Here is a 19,087-nt window from a genome sequence, read left to right on the forward strand (position 1 = left end):
AAACATTAAGGGAATAAACTCCCCCACAGAAGTGATATAGATCAGGGATGGGGAATAGCAGGCCTGAGGACTGTTTACGGTGCTCGAGATCACTTGGTCTGGCCCTCGGGGATTGCTGGGCCAAGCTGAGCCACGTGATGACCTCCCTGGGGTCTGGCTGGCTGACGAAGATCGTGGGGCCCACCCATGCTGTGCGGCAGCCTCCCTGAGGCCTGGCTGGTCAGCCAGGATTGCTGTGGGGCCTGGAAAAGTCACTGTCACAATTCAGGTAAGTTTTCCCCTCATTTCTTTATTTCCCTTTTGTTCTATTTCTCCCCCCCCCATTTCTTTGTTTCCCTTAATTCCCCTTTCTTCCCCCCACTTCTTTATTTCACTTTATCCTCCTTTATTCTCCCTCTTTTATTTCCCTTTCTTCCCCCACATTACTTTATTTCCCTTTCTTCCCCCATTTAATTTCCTTTTCTTCTCCCATTTCTTTATTTCACTTTATTTTGCTTTCTCCCCCCATTTCTTTATTTGAGTTTATTTCCCTTTCTTTCCCCCATTATTTTCCTTCATTACCCTTTCTTCCCTCCATTTCATTTCCCTTTCTTCCCCTCATTTCTTAATTTCTGTTCCTTCCTCTCTCTCTCTCTATTTCTCTCTGTGGAGCCTGAGTGATGGGCATTGTGAAGGACTGCTGCTGGGGTATGTGGGTGCCTTTAAAGGTCTGCTGGGAGCAGCTTCAGTTTCCCCATGAAGGGAGAGAGGGAGGGGTGGCAGGTTTGGGAGCCAGCTACCACCAGTTCAGTTTGCACTTGATTATCCCAGATGGTGTGGCCTAATATGCTAATGAGTGTGTGACCCAATATGCTAATATCAGGGGATGTGCTCTAATATGCTAATGAGTTCCTGCTGGGCTTTTTCTACAAAAAAGCCCTGGACCTAGGCATTTGCCTAGGGCAGCAGGCCGGGGGGGGGGGTGTGCACCAAATTAGGCTCTCCCCATATGACTTCAAATAGAAAAACAATTATTTGCATTAATTTTGCCAGCCTGAATCATTCTCCTTTGGCGGAGCACTGTTTTTTAAGTTGATAATTTTGTATGGACTGCAAATGATGTTATAAATATCCAAATGGCCCATGGCAGAAAAAAGGTTCCCCACCCCGATCTACTGTGATAGAGAAGCTTGTAAAGAAATCTGTAGAATTCACCTCTGAAACTGAGAACTGCCAAGTTATTTTATTCATTTAATTATAATCCTCTTTGTAGAAATTAACCAACAACCACTACATCACAAAAACAAATTTATTTTGGATTACAACCATCCTACATCCTAGCCTGCCTACCTTTTGTAGATCTAAATTGACAGGCAACAATCAAAGGAAATAAGTAGCTGCATACCACAGACAAGCTAATTAGAAAACTGGGACCTGTGTTGGCCACTGGTTTGAACAACATGAACTATCTAATGGTGGTTAAGTAAATATTGTGCCAAAAAGAGAGACACCTAGACCAATATTATTATTTGTGTTTTATAAGTTCTTAAGCATTGCATAAGTTTACTCTAAAGGAATTGTGTTAATTTGCTCAATGCAAGCTGTAGCATTGAGCTTTCCTTAGTTCAAAACAATTTTACATTATTAGTATGAAATATATGACTCAATAAAAGAAGTCACAGGCCTCAGTCTGCGAGTCCTGAGAATGTTTCTAAAGACAGGAACATTTTGGAGAATGTTAATTCATAGGGTCACCATAAGTCAGAAGAGACATGACAGCACTATACACACACATTCACTCACTCACTCCTGTTTCATAAGTAACCACTAGATAGTGAGCTCTGCTACACATAGTGAACTCAACTCCAGTGTTAAAACAAACATTCACGCCTAATCCAGCAAAACTTTCTTACTAGTCCATCATGGATGGAGTGAACAGATGGAGGAAGGGGAAGAAGAACAGAAAAGAGATGGAAACATGGAGAACATAACTTCAGCTTTCACTAGCCCAGTGGAAGCAGTGGAAAACATTATTTAAATGCTCACCCTTTTGGAATTATGAATGAGTACTACAGGGCCAAACTAGCTATGGTGGAAGGATTCACATATATTGAATGACATGCCTACTTATTCATACCTAAAGCAGGAAATAAAAAACAACAAAAACAAATTTCAGGACAAAGGGTAACTCAACTCTGTCCTATCTTAACTGCCCCCAGCTCCACTTGAGATGTGTATAGGTGGACATGTAAATACATCTCCAAGCCACACCTAAATATCAACAACCTTAGCACTGTTTGTCTCTTTCCTCTAATGCAAGAACCCTTTGTGTGAGAAAAAGGTATAGAATCACAGAATCATAGAGTTGGAAGGGACCTCTAGGGTCATCTAATCCAATCCCCTGCACAATGCAGGAAACTCACAAACACTTCCCCCTAAATTCACAGATCTTCATTGCTGTCAGATGACCATCTAGCCTCTGTTTAAAAACCTCCAAGGAAGGAGAACCCACCACCTCCCGAGGAAGCCTGTTTCACTGAGGAATCGCTCTAACTGTCAGGAAGTTCTTCATAATGTTCAGCCGGAAACTCTTTTGATTTAATTTCAACCCATTGGTTCTGATGCTACCTTCCGGGGCCACAGAAAACAATTCCACACCATCCTCTATATGACAGCCCTTCAAGTACTTGAAGATGGTGATCATATCACCTCTCAGCCACCTCCTCTCCAGGCTAAACATCCCCAGCTCCTTCAACCTTTCATCATAGGACTTGGTTTCCAGACCCCTCACCATCTTCGTCGCCCTCCTCTGGACCTGTTCCACCTTGTCTATACCCTTCTCAAAAATGTGGTGCCCAAAACTGAACACAATACTCCAGATGAGATCTTACCAGAGCTGAGTAAAGTGATACCCATCACATCACGTGATCTGGACACTATACTTCTGTTGATACAGCCCAAAATTGCATTTGCCTTTTTAGCCACCGCATCACACTGTTGACTCATGTTCAGCGTATGATCCACTAAGACCCCAAGATCCTTTTTGCACATATCACTGTTAAGACAAGTCTCCCCCATCCTATAAGCATGCATTGGATTTTTCCTACATAAATGCAGAACATTACTTTTATCCCTGTTAAAATTCATTTTATTGATTTTAGCCCAGTTTTCCAGCCTGTCAAGGTCATCCTGTATCCTGTTTCTGTCATCTCCTGTATTTGCAACCCCTCCCAATTTAGTATCATCTGCAAATTTAATAAGCATTCCCTCTATTCCTTCATCCAAATCATTGATAAAGATGTTGAACTAAACAGGTCCCAGGACAGATTCTTTAGGTACTTCCTCTAGCAGAAATGGGAGTCAACCTGATGTATTTTACGTACCCAAAAACAGTAATGTTTAGATATGATACAAAAATACTGCACATATGAAGCCCTGCATGGCTTCAAAATTTCCAATATGATTTGTGATGAACTTACATGCATAGTCTCTGCTTTATTTCTGGAAGATGTCTCCCACACACAGAGAGATGTTCCCACCGCCACCTTTTGCTGCCAACAACGCTCATGCAAGATGCTTCTCAAACTGCACTTAGGGGGGTGAGGTGTACATGTGAATGTTCAAGTACAATTTGGATGTACACAGTTCTTCTACATGTTTTCGTGGACATAGGCCAGTGTGTACAACACTATGCTGAATGCACTCATGTTTAAGGACAGGAGCAAATTTCCTCCCATCCTAATTTTCTTAAACATACAATATGCTGGGATCCTATGGCACCTTAAAAATAAGGACTTCTAGCATAACTTTTCATAGATTAGAGCCTACTTTGGCTGATACACATATAGTAGGACCCCACTAAGCATGTACATAAAATACAAGCAAGAGATATGAAGGAAAAAAGCTGTAAACAGTATATCAAAACATCATGAAATACAGGAAGTATGTAGGTTACTTTATCACCAATTACCGGTATTGTTAACAGAGCATAATTTGAGATCCAGGTGGGCAGCTGCATTGGTCTGAAGCAGTAGAACAAAGTTTGAGTTCAGTGGCACCTTTAAGACCAACAAAGTTTTATTCAAGGTATGAGATTTCATGTGCATGCACATTTTTTTCAGATACAGTGAGAAGAAAACAGAAACAACAGCCATACATATAGAGGGTGGGCATACAGAATAATGAAAGTGTTTTAACATATTAAAAGAATAATGAGCTTAGTATATATTGTTATCATCTGTTTAAGTTCAACTGGGGGGGGGGACATGCCAAGGGTTATAAATGTCAGAATCTGACATTGTATCCTTCATTATGAGAGATACATTCCATGTATCTGAGGAAGTGTGCATGCACATAAAAACTCATACCTTGAATAAAACCTTGTTGGTCTTAAAGGTGCCACTGGACTAAATCTAGTGTCTAATTTTGTTCATTATTTGCATTTGACATCATAACTCTAGGTTTACTAAACTAGTTCACACAGATAATTGTCTGCTAGAAGGGATTCACAGGATAGCCAGCCTCCAAATAGGACTTGGAGATCTGAAATTACAACTTCCAGAAATTTCCAGATAGAGATCAGTTCCTCTTCAGAAAACTGCTGCTTTGGATGGTGGACTCTATGGCATTATATCCCACTGAGGTCCCTCCCCTCACCTTACCCAGGCTACACATCCAAATCTCCAAGTAATTCCCAACCTGGAGTTCGCAACCCTACAACATACATCCAACAAAGCTGAATCTAGTTCACAAGCTCTTATGCTAGAATAAAAACTTAATCTTCAAAGTACCAAACTTCCAGTTCTGCTACGGAAGACTAACATACCTGCCCCTTTGATACAGCACATTTCTAAATCATGCTACTTTTATATTACATTCTTTAACTATTAATGACTAAAGCCATTTCAGAATGAATCCTTCTCCCAGACAGGTTGCAGAGAAAAAAAATCTGCAGACAACCATTCTCTTACGATATTGGTTACAGTTTTAGCAATCTGGTACTTGAACCACAGATCTAATCCACTTGTACAGACTCAGTGACCACTTCAAAAGTTACCTTTCAAATCCGCTGATCTAGTTGTATTGTTTCCAACACCCTGCTAACAACTTCGGTTCAGTATTGCTATTAGTCTTGTTCACTGCATTCACTAACCCAGGAGGTTCAAAGCCTCAATTTTGCAAAAAGAAAGTGATCAAGGAACCATGTCATGCTATCATGTCATATATCCTGGCTTCCTTTTTCTGCATCATAGTCGAACTCGTGTCTTAGCTCTATACTGTTAACAGGTTGTTGATTTTAATTCCAGTACACCAAAATAAGCCATTCATACAATGTTAGTCTCAGTGGCTTAGTTACTGTTTTCTTGCGTTTCCTCTTCACACAAGGGAAGTGAGGCTCTCTGGAGAGTTTCTGTACATGTTCCACTAGAGTGTCTTCTATCATTCGTACCTTCATTTTGTTATTTATTTGGCAATTCTAGTACAAACAGCTAATTAAAATAAGCTATATTTGAGTTTAAGATAAGCAGAGTTATTTTCTGAAGGGAAAATGCTCAGATTAATAGGCTACAAACAATTCGGGACAAAAGATAATGGCCACACACCACTTTAGACCCTGGTGTGCAGCTTTTTTTGTTACTCATATTTCTTGCTTTTTTTCTAGCATTCTGTGTAAGCTGAATATACTCAAACATTCCTGCCCTTCCCCCCATTTTTTCCAGTGCTTAGCCATTTTCCGTCTGAGAACTGTAGATGATGCAATGTGAAACCAAGGGGGAACAGGAAGTACCTTCTGCAAGCAGCTTACTATATACTCTGATAAGCTAGATGCTGGCTAGACACCTAGAATTCAAAGATATCACATTTCAATATCATTCTTCAAGTTGTTCACCCACTACTTTTCCCTTGCTTGGAACAGAATTTCTAAGTAATCTACTGTCCTTTTTATATTGCTCCTACATTTTCATTACAACAAGGGTTGCCAGTTCCAGGTACAGCTTACAGAGGGGAGGTTGCTCAGCAGGGATCTAATCCCTAGAGTTCATCCTCCACAACTTCCATTTCCTCCAGGGAAACTGACCTCTGCAGTCTGGAGATCAGTTGTAATTCCAGATCTCAAGGCCCCACCTGGAGGCTGACAACCCTAATACAACTTAAGATTCCTTGCTCCTCCCTTACAACTTCTACCAATATATCCTAATCTACACTCCAGAAAACATACCCCTAATGAGTACTGAAATCTTCCATCTTTATTTAAAAGACGGCTGGATAATTGTAGTAGAGAAATATACAGTTGTCATGCATTTGTTATATGACTATTTCTTAAGCATTTGTATTTTGAGATGCTCTAACAGAGACCAAGCTGTGACATATCCAGTTTTGTTTATATTCTTAGGGAAAACAGTTCATCAAAACATTAAGCAGTCCCTGCAATCCAGAATATACATAAAAATGAAATAGTTCTCTTAGGTCCACCATACACATTCCAATAGATGTGCATTAAGGAGCTTCAGTCCTGTTAGGTAAGCGGTTACCTTTTCCAACCTGTAGACACTGAAATGAATGTTGTAGGGAGCTAATTTCAGCCCCCACTTTCATAGCACATTCTTCTAGTAAACACACCGGGGTGTGGGGGGAGAAGCTGCATGGAACAGGAGTTCATGATAAATTCTACTGGCCATAGCTTCTAATACAACATAACCAACAGTCTAAAGTTTACTTTTGTACAAACATTATGCTTACAGAAAATGAGACCTGGGTTTGTTTGCTTTTTAAACCAAGTTACAAAGAGGATTGCAGGAAGGGACAGACTTGGGTAGGCAGAAGTATCAGGGCCAAAAGTCCATCACAGGTCACTCGGCAAACTGTACAATAAACCAAGGCTTCACACTCTAATATATGTTCTAATCAGACATCCTCTGAAGACTTCCAAGAGTTCAAGGTAATCATGTGGTAGCAACAGTAAGCCTGTGGCATACAGCAGTGCATTAATCTTTAACTAGAATGAAGAAGAGTGAATAAACTTGCTCCAACAACCACCAAAATATGAAAATATCTGTTTCAAAACTGTTTACAAGACAGCCTCTCCCATGGTTTTAAAAGTACTAGATGGAATAAAAGACAGAATTATTAAGCATACCAGAGAAACAAGCCCTACTCAGGAAGGGGGAAAATCAGAATAGCTTTGATACAGGCATGTCTTTTCAAAGTCTGCAAACAAGCACATGGATAGGGTGAACTGACAGATATTGCATCCTTAAACTTCCAAAAAGCATTTGACCAATTGTTTTTTGTGACCCCAGAAGGCAGGACCAGAACCAATGGGTTGAAATTAAATCAAAAGAGTTTCCGGCTCAACATTAGGAAGAACTTCCTGACTGTTAGAGCGATTCCTCAGCGGAACAGGCTTCCTTGAAAGGTGGTGGGCTCTCCTTCCTTGGAGGTTTTTAAACAGAGATTAGATGGCCATCTGACAGCAATGAAGATCCTGTGAATTTAGGGGGAGGTGTTTGTGAGTTTCCTGCATTGTGCGGGGGGTTGCACTAGATGACCCTGGAGGTTCCTTCAAACTCTATGATTCTATGACTCTTACGTTCAAAGCACCATGAATATACAAGCCCCAGCAAGGAAACATAGATAATCTGTCAGTTAGGGTTGTCAGCTCTAGGTTGGGAACAATGTTCCCTCTAAGCTGCCGAGTCCTGTGAGCAAAAATTCTATTTTGTAAGCTACTGGCATTGAAGTTGTGAGCTGCTGCATAAATTAGTGTGCTCTGGGGTCATCCTTCCTGAGCTAAGACAAAAATGTGTGGAATTGATATTGGTTGTCTGGAGATCAACTGTAATAACAGCAAACTTCCAGGTACCACCTGGAGGTTGGCAACTCTAGAAAATGTGCATGCCACTTCGACAGAGTCCTGCCCAAGGCAGCTTACAATTAATAAAGCCAAACCATTAAAAACAATCATTAAAAACCCAGCATTATTAAAACAAACCAAACCAAAGCAACACAATAAATAGGAGGCATAGAGCTACACCACTCAGTCTCCATATCCACACAGTCATGAGTCTACAGGCCACAAATGGGAACTTTGTGCAGAATGGTGTTCTCACCAAATGGAGCACTCCACACAACCAGAAAGCTATGGCCAACAATAAAGAAGGAAGGCAAGATATTAACACTTCTCTTATAATCCTTACAGACAGTCTGCTGCATGACTCCAAATACATACAGTGCAAAATGAGGAACTTGAGGGATATGGCATAAAAGTAAACAACAGGAAGGAAATGAGAAGGAAAACCTGTATGTATAATTCCTGAACATCCACCATCCTTCCCACCTAAACACCTTGAGTTACGCAGAGAAATCAAACAGTCTGCTATGAACATAGAATGTGCTGGCTTAATAACTGCCTCACAATAGAGTAAAGCAGTGCCTGTAAAAGCCAGGATATGGGCACATGTGCACAATGTAGATTGTGTGGTAGGAGAGAGATCTGTTGGTACATTACAAAATAGGTTCCTCCACAGACATCATGACTGGACTGGGAAAAGGTATGGGGAATACAATCATTATTGCTGGCAGACTCCAAGCATTCCACTTCTTGGCACTGTTGGTTAAATACTCATGACTCATTCTTCCTTACAGGATTAGAGCCAGGGCACATGAAACCGAACAAACAATAACTTGAGACCAATGCAACTTCCTAGACTGGACGTCTGAGTATTGTCTTAACATCAATTAGCCACCTCAAGATAAATTATGGAGAAATGGAGTGCAAATAACCTGAAATCAATAAGCAGTCAATCTCCTCCCCGACCAGTGTATGTTCAAACCACGACATCCAGGTAATCACCAATGGACACATACTCCCCCCCACCGCCTATGCCACTCATATGGCCCACAAGTGAGGTCTCCAGCAGCAATTGCAGCAGTGGCTGCTGGCAAACTATCTGCTCCACTTTCCCTGGGCTCCTGGTGCCTCTCAGAAGCACATGACAACTGATGCAAAACATAAGAACATGGTGGTTGGGAACAGCTGTAACTGTTATTGTGTTATCTGTCAGGAATCCCCACGTTTCCGTGATACTAGAACTTATACCAATACTGATACTGTCCAATAAATGCCAACACTACCAGCTGTGTTTCTATTCTCCTGATGATTAGGAGACAACGAACATCCCCCAACTCAATTGTTCAGATGTCTTCATGAGGCATGAAAGGGGCACTGGGTTCTTTACCAGCCCCACCCAACAAAGAAAGGGTAAAATCCCAACAGCTCAATGTCCTTCCAATTATTCCATCTCCCTTATGTTATTGGTAGTATGACAGAAAACCAAGCACCATTCTTGCCAAGTAGTGAAAGAAAAAGGAAGAGATTGACAACAAGGTGTACTGGGAAGAGGGTCAGTAGACACAAGCATGCAACCAAATGAACATGGTGAAGACATGGAATGAAAGGGTCTGAGCAAAGTAAGACAAATCCTGAGCCTACACAGCCAAACCAATACCTGAATGAAGTTATGCATCCATGCACCAACGCTCAAATTGGCTGGGTATGAATGTGAGAGAGCTGTAGCTAGGAATAACGATAGAGTCCTAAGGATGTTCCTCTGTAATGTAGAAGGGACTTGTGTAACACTGTAAGCAAACTGGAATACATGCTCCAGAGATGCCAAAGATTTCAGGTTTTATCACTGGGATCTCTGTATCCCGAGAATGCATTCCACTCTTCTTACAGCTTCACACATGGCCCCTCCTACACTATGGAGGATCATCCTACGCTCTGGTCACTATGAATGGAATGGTAGTCTGTCATTATATCTCATCCTGGCTGTATCCTTACCAACACTATTGTTGGAAGGCAGCTGCTGGCTGTGTTAGGGCTGCCAGAGTTTTTCTGACTGGAGAAAATTGTAGCTACAGATACCAGTTGCTGTCATCCTAACCAGAGAGTCATGGGAAGCTCTAACTGGGGAGGTGTTGTGAGTTGACTCTGGGAGCATGCTTATGCAATGAATGCACATAAGGAACCACAGACTGGGATCCACCATGGCATCAACACAACTCCTGTCCTCACCATGCACTGACTGATGCATGCATGCTATAGGGGCATGTTTGTGACCAACATCAAGACTGCTGGGGGGCAGTTAAGTTGCTAAAGACTAAGTTGGAGTAATTTTTTCTTCTAACAGTACTATTTTTGCTTTCTGCTTTGCTGCTAGGAAAGTAGAGGATTATAGTATATGGGAAATATAAATAGGACTAGCCAGCCATTTTCACCATCATGCCACAGAATGAAAACCAACTCTGAACTGCCAAAAGAAATTAAGGATGACAGCAAGTTACAAAAGCAATACACCCAACAGCACTACAGAAATGCCACTTTCTGTCTAATACACCTCTTAGTCACACAGATACTGAAAATAAATGAATAACTAAGAAATCAGTTGTACTGAGAGAATGTGTGGAGCAACCATCTCTCTCTTACTCAATCTCCAACCCTCTACCTCGTCCACCAACAAAAATCCAAACTGAATTAAAGAATCACAATCAAGTCAGTCTCTCTAGAGTGCTGATCTTCGCAAGGCAATGGCCATATGAACATTCATCTCCTGTGGTCTTGAGACACTAGTAACCAAGGTATAACCGACTCCTCTACCTAAGTGCTTCCAGGGATTTGGAGGTCTTCTTACCAAATAAGCTCGTGTCCTAGAACCAAGTCTGAAGGTCAAAGCAAGAAAAATAAAGTGACTAAATCAACCAACTAACTCTACACACAATAGAAAGTTCATTTTCTTGAATATCTCACAATCGTTATGACATAAAGAACTTAATTACCAGATGACCTAAGGAAGTCCAGAGCTCTGAAACTTTCTTAACTCATCTCTTATATAAAGAGCTGCTTACAGTCCAGGTGCTTTTTCTTGGGCCCCATCACTTCATGTGTGGTTGCTTTGCAGACGGCTCTAGCTACAGCTGATCCTGTAACGCTGTACTGAGCAGCTGCGATGCGATCTGTCAGCGTCTGGCCCGACATCTTCGACTAATTCTAGGACTACTGCCACTTCTGCAAGGAGGAAAAAAAAACAATTGAAGGGGTGTTGGGAGAAAAATACTCTCAGATGTTTAAATGGTGATTGCCTATTTCTAAATTTTTGAATGTTTCCTATTTCATTCCTTTCCTTCACCCCTTTTATTGCGTAAGTGCCTTTCAAGAATACTAGAAGTTGTCCAGAACAAGGCATTTCAGATATTGCAAAAGGGAGGGAATAAGCAGGCACACACAAATAATACATGAATCCCTGGAGGGGAATATCCCGCTGCTTCCTCCTCCTCCTCCCTGTAAACTGCGTCCCTGGATCAATATGATGGCGGTTACTGCAAACCGGAGACCGGCTCTCTCATCTCCCTTATTTAAAATCGGGAAAGGGAAATGAAGAGAAACGCTTCCCCACCGTCCGCATCCAACGGATCTCTCATGACGGGCCTTCCTGCTGAAGACCGAGCCCCAAGAGAGCGTAGGGAATGAATGAAATAGGCAGCCACAGCATAGCCGCTTAACACCGCGGCTGCTTCTGCTGCAGCAGTGGGATTTGTGGCCCTCCCGCTCGCGTTTCTCTTTCTCTAGTGAGAGATTATCATATCATTGCGCCATGTTATGCCCTCTCGATGCCTCCCCCCCCCCATCCCCGGCCTGCCCCCCTGAAAACAACGCTAGGCCAACAGTTTCGAACCGGGAACCCCACCCCAAGCCTCGCCTCCCCTCCCCACTTAGTCCTGTCCCCCACCAGCCTCCCCAAGCCTCTTTTCTCCGCGCCCTCCGCAATGCAATTCCCGCCCCCCTCCCTCCTCCAAGCGCAAGGAAATGACAGCTGAAACAGCCGCGGTCGGTTTCTCCTTCCACCTCGCCCCTCGAATGGATGGATGCGGAGGATTCGCGAGCGCCCAGCCAGGCCTCTCTCCTAACCCCGAGGGCTGGTGGGCTAGCTGGCCAAGGTTCAGGCGCTAGCTAAGCAGCAGACCTGTCAGGGCGTCCGCGTCCTCCTGGCGGCTGCCGCGCCTCTTCCTTTCCTTCTGGCGCTGCCTTCTGCTCGCGAGGAGGCCACCGGCTCGCCGCCTCCTTCCCTCCCCCCCGCCCGCTTGCAGCTGCGCCGAGCCCCCCTCCCCCAGCTTGCACCGGCCGCCTTGCTCCAGTGCGCGGGAAGGCGCGCCCAGGGCGCACTCGCGGCTCCCTCAGGTGCCAGGGAAGGCGGGAGGGGGGGCGGAAGCGAAGGCGGCGAGGGACTGCAGAGGCGCTCTCCGCCGCCCAGGAGCTGCCGCTATTTCTAGCTTAATCCCCGCCCGGCAGGCAGTCTAATCCCTGGTGTCGCCACAAGCCTCCCCTCTGGTGTCAAGGCAGGGATGCGAGATACATGCCCCGGCGCGCGCGCGCGCGCACCTCGCAAAGGCTTCTCTTCGTCGTCGTTCCTCGCGGGGCCTCCCAGGTTTGTGGCTTCTTCAGAGTCAGGTGACTCGGAGCGGACAAACCGGACAGCCCTCTAGGGGGCCGTAAGAATTGGAGGAAGCCCCTGATGCTCTTAAAGGGGACACCCCTTTCAACCAGCAAGTGGGGATGGTCACACCTGCTCGTCCTGTGGGAAGAGGGCGCGCGCTTTAATCACGCGGCAGGAAGCGTCCGATGTTGCTCTTTCCACGGTAGAAGCCACGCTTGCTTATGCCCCCGTCCCCTCCCTTGCAAATCTTTTCTCCAGGTTTATTCCTCTCCCCTTTTTCTGTTTTATTGGGCGAAATTCACGAGATTAACTGTGTTCCCCTTTGGATTTGCAAACTGACAGTATTCCCCCTCATGCTGCGCTTTTTCAACTGTAAATTGAAACAAAAAATTAATTTTTAAAAAACCTGACTTGCTTGAGGCTGCCTTCATCACGGTGTTCATTCATAAAATTTGAATTATCCAAATTTGTAAATGCTTTTCAGCCTTTTAATCTGTTCGTCAAATAGACTTAATTTTGGTTATATATGCTTTTTATCACCCAGCATCCTTCCTTTAGTGAACATTTGTAGTTATAGATAAGATTTTAAGGCCTAATTTTAAAACCTAGCAAACTAAAATGGTGCTAGTGTAATGACAATTTTTTTCCTTGCTGAAATAACAAAATGAATAATGCTGAGCACTAGGTGGGTAGGGGGAGATGTTAGAAAAATAATTACTTAAACAGCTAAGTAAATCTTGCCTGATAATAGCTGTGATATTCATATAAATATATAGGGATCAGGTAGAGAGGTAGAATGATATAACCTGATCTTGTCAGATCTCCGAATCTAAGCAGGGTTAGTACTTCTTGGATGGGAGATCACCAAGAAAGACTCTACAGAGGAAGACAATGGCAAACCACCTCGGCTTAATTACTTGCCTTGACCCCCCCCCCCAGTGGTGCCTTGGTTATTTATTTATATTTACCCTGAGCATAAGACGCACCTAGTTTTTAGAGCTGTTTGTGTGAATTTAGAGGCATTTGTGTGAATTTTTTGCAGTATTCGCTCCTTAAGACGCACACACTTTTCCCTCCACTTTTTTGGGGGGGGAAAGTGAGTCTTATGGTGCAAAAAATACGGTATTTGATTTATAACCTGCTCTCCCTTGTACAACAGGGCTCAGGGCAGGGAACAACATTTCCAATATATACATTTAAGTATCAAAACAAATTAAAACACCTAACAACTCAGCAGAAACTTACAGATGATGCATAGAAATACAGCTTAGTGTCCTTTCCAAGTGGGGAGAAGAGGAAGGAGGAACCAAGCTAAATGGAACCTGCTGCTGTCCTCAGCCATACACTTGGCAAAACATCTCTGTTTTGCAGGCTCAGTGGAATTGCATCAAGTCCCACAGGGCATAGATGTCATTCAGTAGGGAGTTCCACCATGTAGGCTCCAGGGTCAAAAAGGCCCTGGCTTTGGTTGAGGACAGCCAGATACTTTTCAGGCCAGGGATTACCAGTAAATACACCAGTTTGATGTGGTTTAAAGGGGCAGACTCTAATCTGGAGAACAGGATTTGATTCCCCACTTCTCCACATGCAGCTAGCTGGGTGACCTTGGGTCAGCCACAGTTCTTTCAGAGCTGTTCTCTCAAGAGCAGTTCGGAATCTCTCAGCCCCACCTACCTCACAGGGTGTCTGTTGTAGGGAAGGGAAGGATATTGTAAGCTGCTCTGAGTCTCCGAGTGAAGGGTGGGGTATAAATCCAACTCTTCTTCTTCTCCTGAGCAAAGTGCTCTTTGGGGATATGCCAAGAGATCAGCTGACTTGATGGCACACACGCTTATATACATACAATTATGTATTTTATATTGTTTGTCATTTTCATTAAACCTCTACTCAGTCTCGTGTTGACTATTGAGAAATATTTTCCTCTTGAATTTAATCCCATGGTGGCTTCTTCTCCAGAACACTTGGTTTCAGGATTTATAGCTTGTTTTTACTGTTTCAACCTGGACTACTGTTACAGTAAATAATGAAAGCACTTTGCAGTTGCAGTTATGCAGTGGCCTGTTATTTTTACAAAACTAGCAATATGCTTGTCAGTGAAACAGGCATGGGGATGGAGGAAGGACAAGTATATTGCAGGGACATTAGAGGAAGTACACAGTATTGTGCCCTCTGGCTGAGAGTTGGCGTGTTATGCTTCATTCCCATAGAATGACATGAGCATGTTATATGCATCCCTGAGCAGTGAAAAATTCCAAGAGTAATGCTACAGAGTTCGAGTTCCTTTAAAAGAGAGAGCACCAAAGACTTCTGGGATTTTTGTAGCATCTGATTTATTTAGAAATATACAGGTGCAGGTGGAGACAATGAGACACTTGTACAGGGAAACAGGTTCGCTATCCCAGGTCAGATCCAGCATTTCCATGGTTGTTTTTAATATGCCTGTTTAGTACAGGTGTATGCAAGCCACCCTGGGCCCTTTTTGCTGTCTCAGCTGTGGCAAAGTTTCAAGTACAGCAGCTGTGCGTGAGGATGAAGGCAGTGGCTTTCCAGAGACAGCCACTCCTCCAAAATATTCACTGCATTCCACCCGTAAATTTCCGTAGTTTGAATATGAGGATCATAGCAGTCAAAGTGCCTTGAGTTTTGAATGCAGAAGGTACTAGAGATAATAAAACGTAACTATTATATTCCACTGAAATGTTATAAAACTATTAATTTGCCTGGAAAAATGCACGTTAAAATGGACCTTTTTTTCTGAATGCACTGTTCCTGCAAGTTAACACCATCCTAAACAGAGTTATGCCCTTCAAAAACCATTGAGGTCAGTAGGTTTAGGAGATTGTAACTCTGTTTAGGATGGCATCATTTATTGATGTATTCATTTGCTGTTTAGCACTTTGGGATCCTTTGCACAATTGCTTCACTCTGAGCTTCTGTGGTGTTATTTTGGTTGGACTTAATAAAGAAGTATTACATGTCTTTTGCATTTGGATTTTGTTGTGGACCAATCCAACTGCCTTGTTGTTTCTTCATCTACATAGAGCTGTTCTGTGAAACATTTTCATCCCACATTCTTCTGTCAGGTGGAGAGATCTATGGGCTATCTGGGGATGTGGTTCACTACAGGACAGGGAGAGATCATGTGTGTCACTTGCCCTGTCACAACAGGAGCAAAGAAAGAGAAAGCACAATTGAGCAAAGTCCATCTTTGCTTGCTGAAATCTGTTCTTTCCACATGTGATTGTGGCTCCTTCTAGTTGAATGAATGAGATCTCCATACATGTAGGAGATCTAAGGTGTTTGCCTATTTGTCATGGTAGTAAGACACATCAGGAAATTGTCTTTACTATCCTAAGCAAGAAACTGGCTAAGAAGAAATTAAGAACTGCCAGCTTTCCCTTATTCCTCAGTTTATGCAGAAAACTGTACCCACCTGTATTTCCCAGGTATGGATAACAATGATAAAAATAAGGTGGATAGTCGTGTTGGTCTGAAGCAATAGAACAGTCAGAATAGTCAGCTACATGGCTGTCTATAAGTGTAAATTGCCAATTGTGCAGAGAGGGGCCTGTAGGACTGTTGACACATTTATGCTGCCAATGTTGACTATTGACTGAGCCTCAACTAGAGATATTGAGCAACTGGTTCAAGAGAAAAGGCAAATACCTACATAGATAAAACAGTGTACTGATGTACAATACAGTACAACACAGAAAGTTCAAACATGCTAAAAAGGGTTTTCCTTTGCTATTATTGCCTGTTTATACCTAGAATTATAATTCTGTGCTTCACTGAATATAACTAGTCATGGTCAAGATTAATCTCTAAGTGAACTTAATCTATAATTTGACCTGGGCCAGCCAGGTCAGAGCAATCTCATCAGATCTCAGAAAGTGAGCAGGGTCAGCCCTGGTTAGTATTCGAATGGGAGATCACCAAGGAAGTTCAGGGTCCCTACAAAGAGGAAAGCAATGACAAACCACCTCTGTTAGTCTTATGCCTTGAAAACCCTGTAGGGGTTCCCTCTAAGCTGCAGAGTCTTGTGAGCAAAAATTCTACTTTGTGAGCCGCTGGCATTAAAGTTGTGAGCTACTAGCATTAAAGGTGTGAGCTGCTGCATAAATTAGTGTGGTCTGGGATCATCCTTCCTGAACTAAAACAAAAATGTGTGAGCTGGAGGCTAAAAATCTGTGAGCTAGCTCACGCTAACTCAGCTTAGAGGGAACACTGGTTGTGACTTGATGTCACTTTCCATCATCAGAGTGAGATTAATTATTGTAATTAAAATATGTCTGAGTGACCATCTAATTTCATCCGTTCAATTTAGAAATGTTGATTAAACTCCATGATTGCAAGATCTCTCCCCCACCTCCAAGTTGGGAGCCTCCAAGTTGGGAGCCTGATGTTTAAAAGTGTTATTTCTACAAGATTCTTATGGCATCTGTGGATGCTCAGTGCATGTGTCCTAGTGGGTGAAGGGATGAGTATACTTTATTAGGGTCCAGCCTGCAGGCTTATTATGAAATGTTTAGGTATAAAATAGAAACCTGTCTTTGATGACTTTTGAGATTGTAGGGTGAAGTGTGTGTGTGTGTTTGGTGGCAGGGGATACAAGTTTTTATTCAGCACAGAGGAAGGATGCTTGGGCCCTGCCTTTCACACCATTCTAGTATCTACCCATTCTTTCCCTTGACCACCTGCTGTGGAAAAAGCTGTGGAAAAAGCCTATGCTGATATCTGCTGAGTTGCTAAGAATAAGGAGCCGCCATCTACTATACGACTATACGACTATGGAACCATCTAAACTGGCAGAACCAGCGCCAAACAAGTTCATTGCTGCCAGATTTATTCTATGTAATGAATCATGTATTTTAATTATTTTAACGTAATTAACTGGTTTTTATGTTTAATTTCTTTAATTGTTAAATTTTAAAGTTTTATCTTTGTTAAATATGTGAAATGTTGTTAGCCGCCCTGAGCCGCCTGGGCGGGATATAAATGTAAATATAAATAAATAAATAAATAAAAAAATCAGTGATCTTTGATCAGTTTCTGCAGCTGATGGTATCAAGCCAAGGACGTGTGAGCCCTGACCTGGATAGCCCAGGTACGTGTGATCTCAGAAGCTTAGGAGGGCTGATCCTGGCAAGTATTTGGAGACCTCAAGAGAATACCAGAGCCTGGAAGCAGAGGCAGGCTATTAAGCTATTTCTCTAAATACCCTCCATGCCCCAGGAGGAGTTGCCACAGGTCACCATCACTTCCGGGCACAGGCACACACACATACTGCAAACAAACAAAAAGGCCAAGAACATGCAATTGCAGCCATAGTGCTCTTAATGATATCAGGATATTTTTGCAAGCCAGTGTGGGATAGTGGTTAGAGTGTAGAATTATGATTAGGGAGCCAGAGATTTAGTTCCCTGCTCAGATATGAAACTCACTGGGAGACCTCACTCTCAGGACCATTTACCTCATTGGGTTTTTTGTGAGGATAAAAAGAGAAAGTGAGGTAGAACTATGTACATTGCCCTGAGCTTCTTGGAAGGATAAATGTAATAGAAAGATAGATTATGCTATTGCTAGTAGAAAACTGTAAAGGGTGGACTTAATGGACATTATATGCTCATTGCACAAGCTCATTAAAGGCAAACATCTCCCCAGTTGATGGCTGCTGATTTCACATATATTAGAAATGTAATTGTCATGAAAAGAACAAATAAATGAAGAGGCTTATTATCTGTGGCTATTATGTGTCAGTTGCAATAATGGGCTGGAAATTATTTGTTGTATGAATCGACTGTAATTGAAGTTAAATGAATTTTGCAGGGGTTCTCAAGAACTACTTTTCAATAAGTGTGTTTTATAGATTGCTGTATATGGGTTTGGTAAAAATAATGCTGTAATCATTTTACTTCATTTTACATCTTGCACAAAAATAAAGATATTGGCTTGGATTCTAAGGTGCCTTTCTGTTTGCGGTATCACTTCTGTTTGCAGAAGAGAGGGAGGACAATTTTTGTGGTTTAACTAGTCCCGCACTTTGACCCCCATCATGTTTCTGCAAGTCCACTGACCCACAAGTAATTTCAGGGGGCATAAATGACTGTGGCAAGAGAAGAGAGACAGGAAAGACTCAAGTCTTGGAGTCTATTGGTTTCCTTTTTCTAGCCTGACCGCCTGATGAGTCTCCAAACCTTGAGGTGGAAGCTGCTTAGTAATTTCATTTATTAAGATCATTTTTAACTGACCTTTTCCCAGAACCAGTCTAGAAGTGGGTTACAAGGATAATAAGAACACAATGTACAAACAGATCTAACAGACAAAACTGGTCATTGCCTCATGTTGATTCTGAATCCTCTACCCCAATCTTATGGCCATGGCCAGATAGAAAAGAGTTAAAACTACTCCAGCATTCTTCATTTCTTCCCCACGCCAGCTTCCAAGCATTTCAGTAGAATTGGGTGGTTAACCATGCCAAAGGCTGCTGACAGATCTTATAAAGAGGCATGAACTTTCTCTGTTTGTAAATAGAGATCATACACTGGAGTTCTTAAAGCTATCTCAAGCCCATAACCAGGCCTGAAGTTATCCAGGTTGGGTTATCCAGAATG

At 42.6% G+C, this 19,087-nt stretch overlaps 1 protein-coding gene across 1 annotated transcript in view; it reads right to left on the reverse strand.

Annotated features, from left to right (window-relative positions):
• SNAP91 (synaptosome associated protein 91) overlaps nucleotides 1-12,405 on the reverse strand; it is a 113,252-nt gene extending 100,847 nt beyond the window's left edge. Inside the window, exons 1-2 of the mRNA XM_060236606.1 lie at nucleotides 12,003-12,405; nucleotides 10,888-11,047 (exon numbers count right to left, since the gene is read on the reverse strand). Of these exons, the coding sequence (XP_060092589.1) occupies nucleotides 10,888-11,017 (130 nt within the window). The 5' untranslated portion in view covers nucleotides 11,018-11,047; nucleotides 12,003-12,405. The remainder of the gene's footprint in view (nucleotides 1-10,887; nucleotides 11,048-12,002) is intronic.
• Between the last annotated feature and the right edge of the window lie 6,682 nt (nucleotides 12,406-19,087).

Source organism: Heteronotia binoei, chromosome 1 (assembly GCF_032191835.1).
Source record: "Heteronotia binoei isolate CCM8104 ecotype False Entrance Well chromosome 1, APGP_CSIRO_Hbin_v1, whole genome shotgun sequence".
Lineage (NCBI taxonomy): Eukaryota > Metazoa > Chordata > Lepidosauria > Squamata > Gekkonidae > Heteronotia > Heteronotia binoei.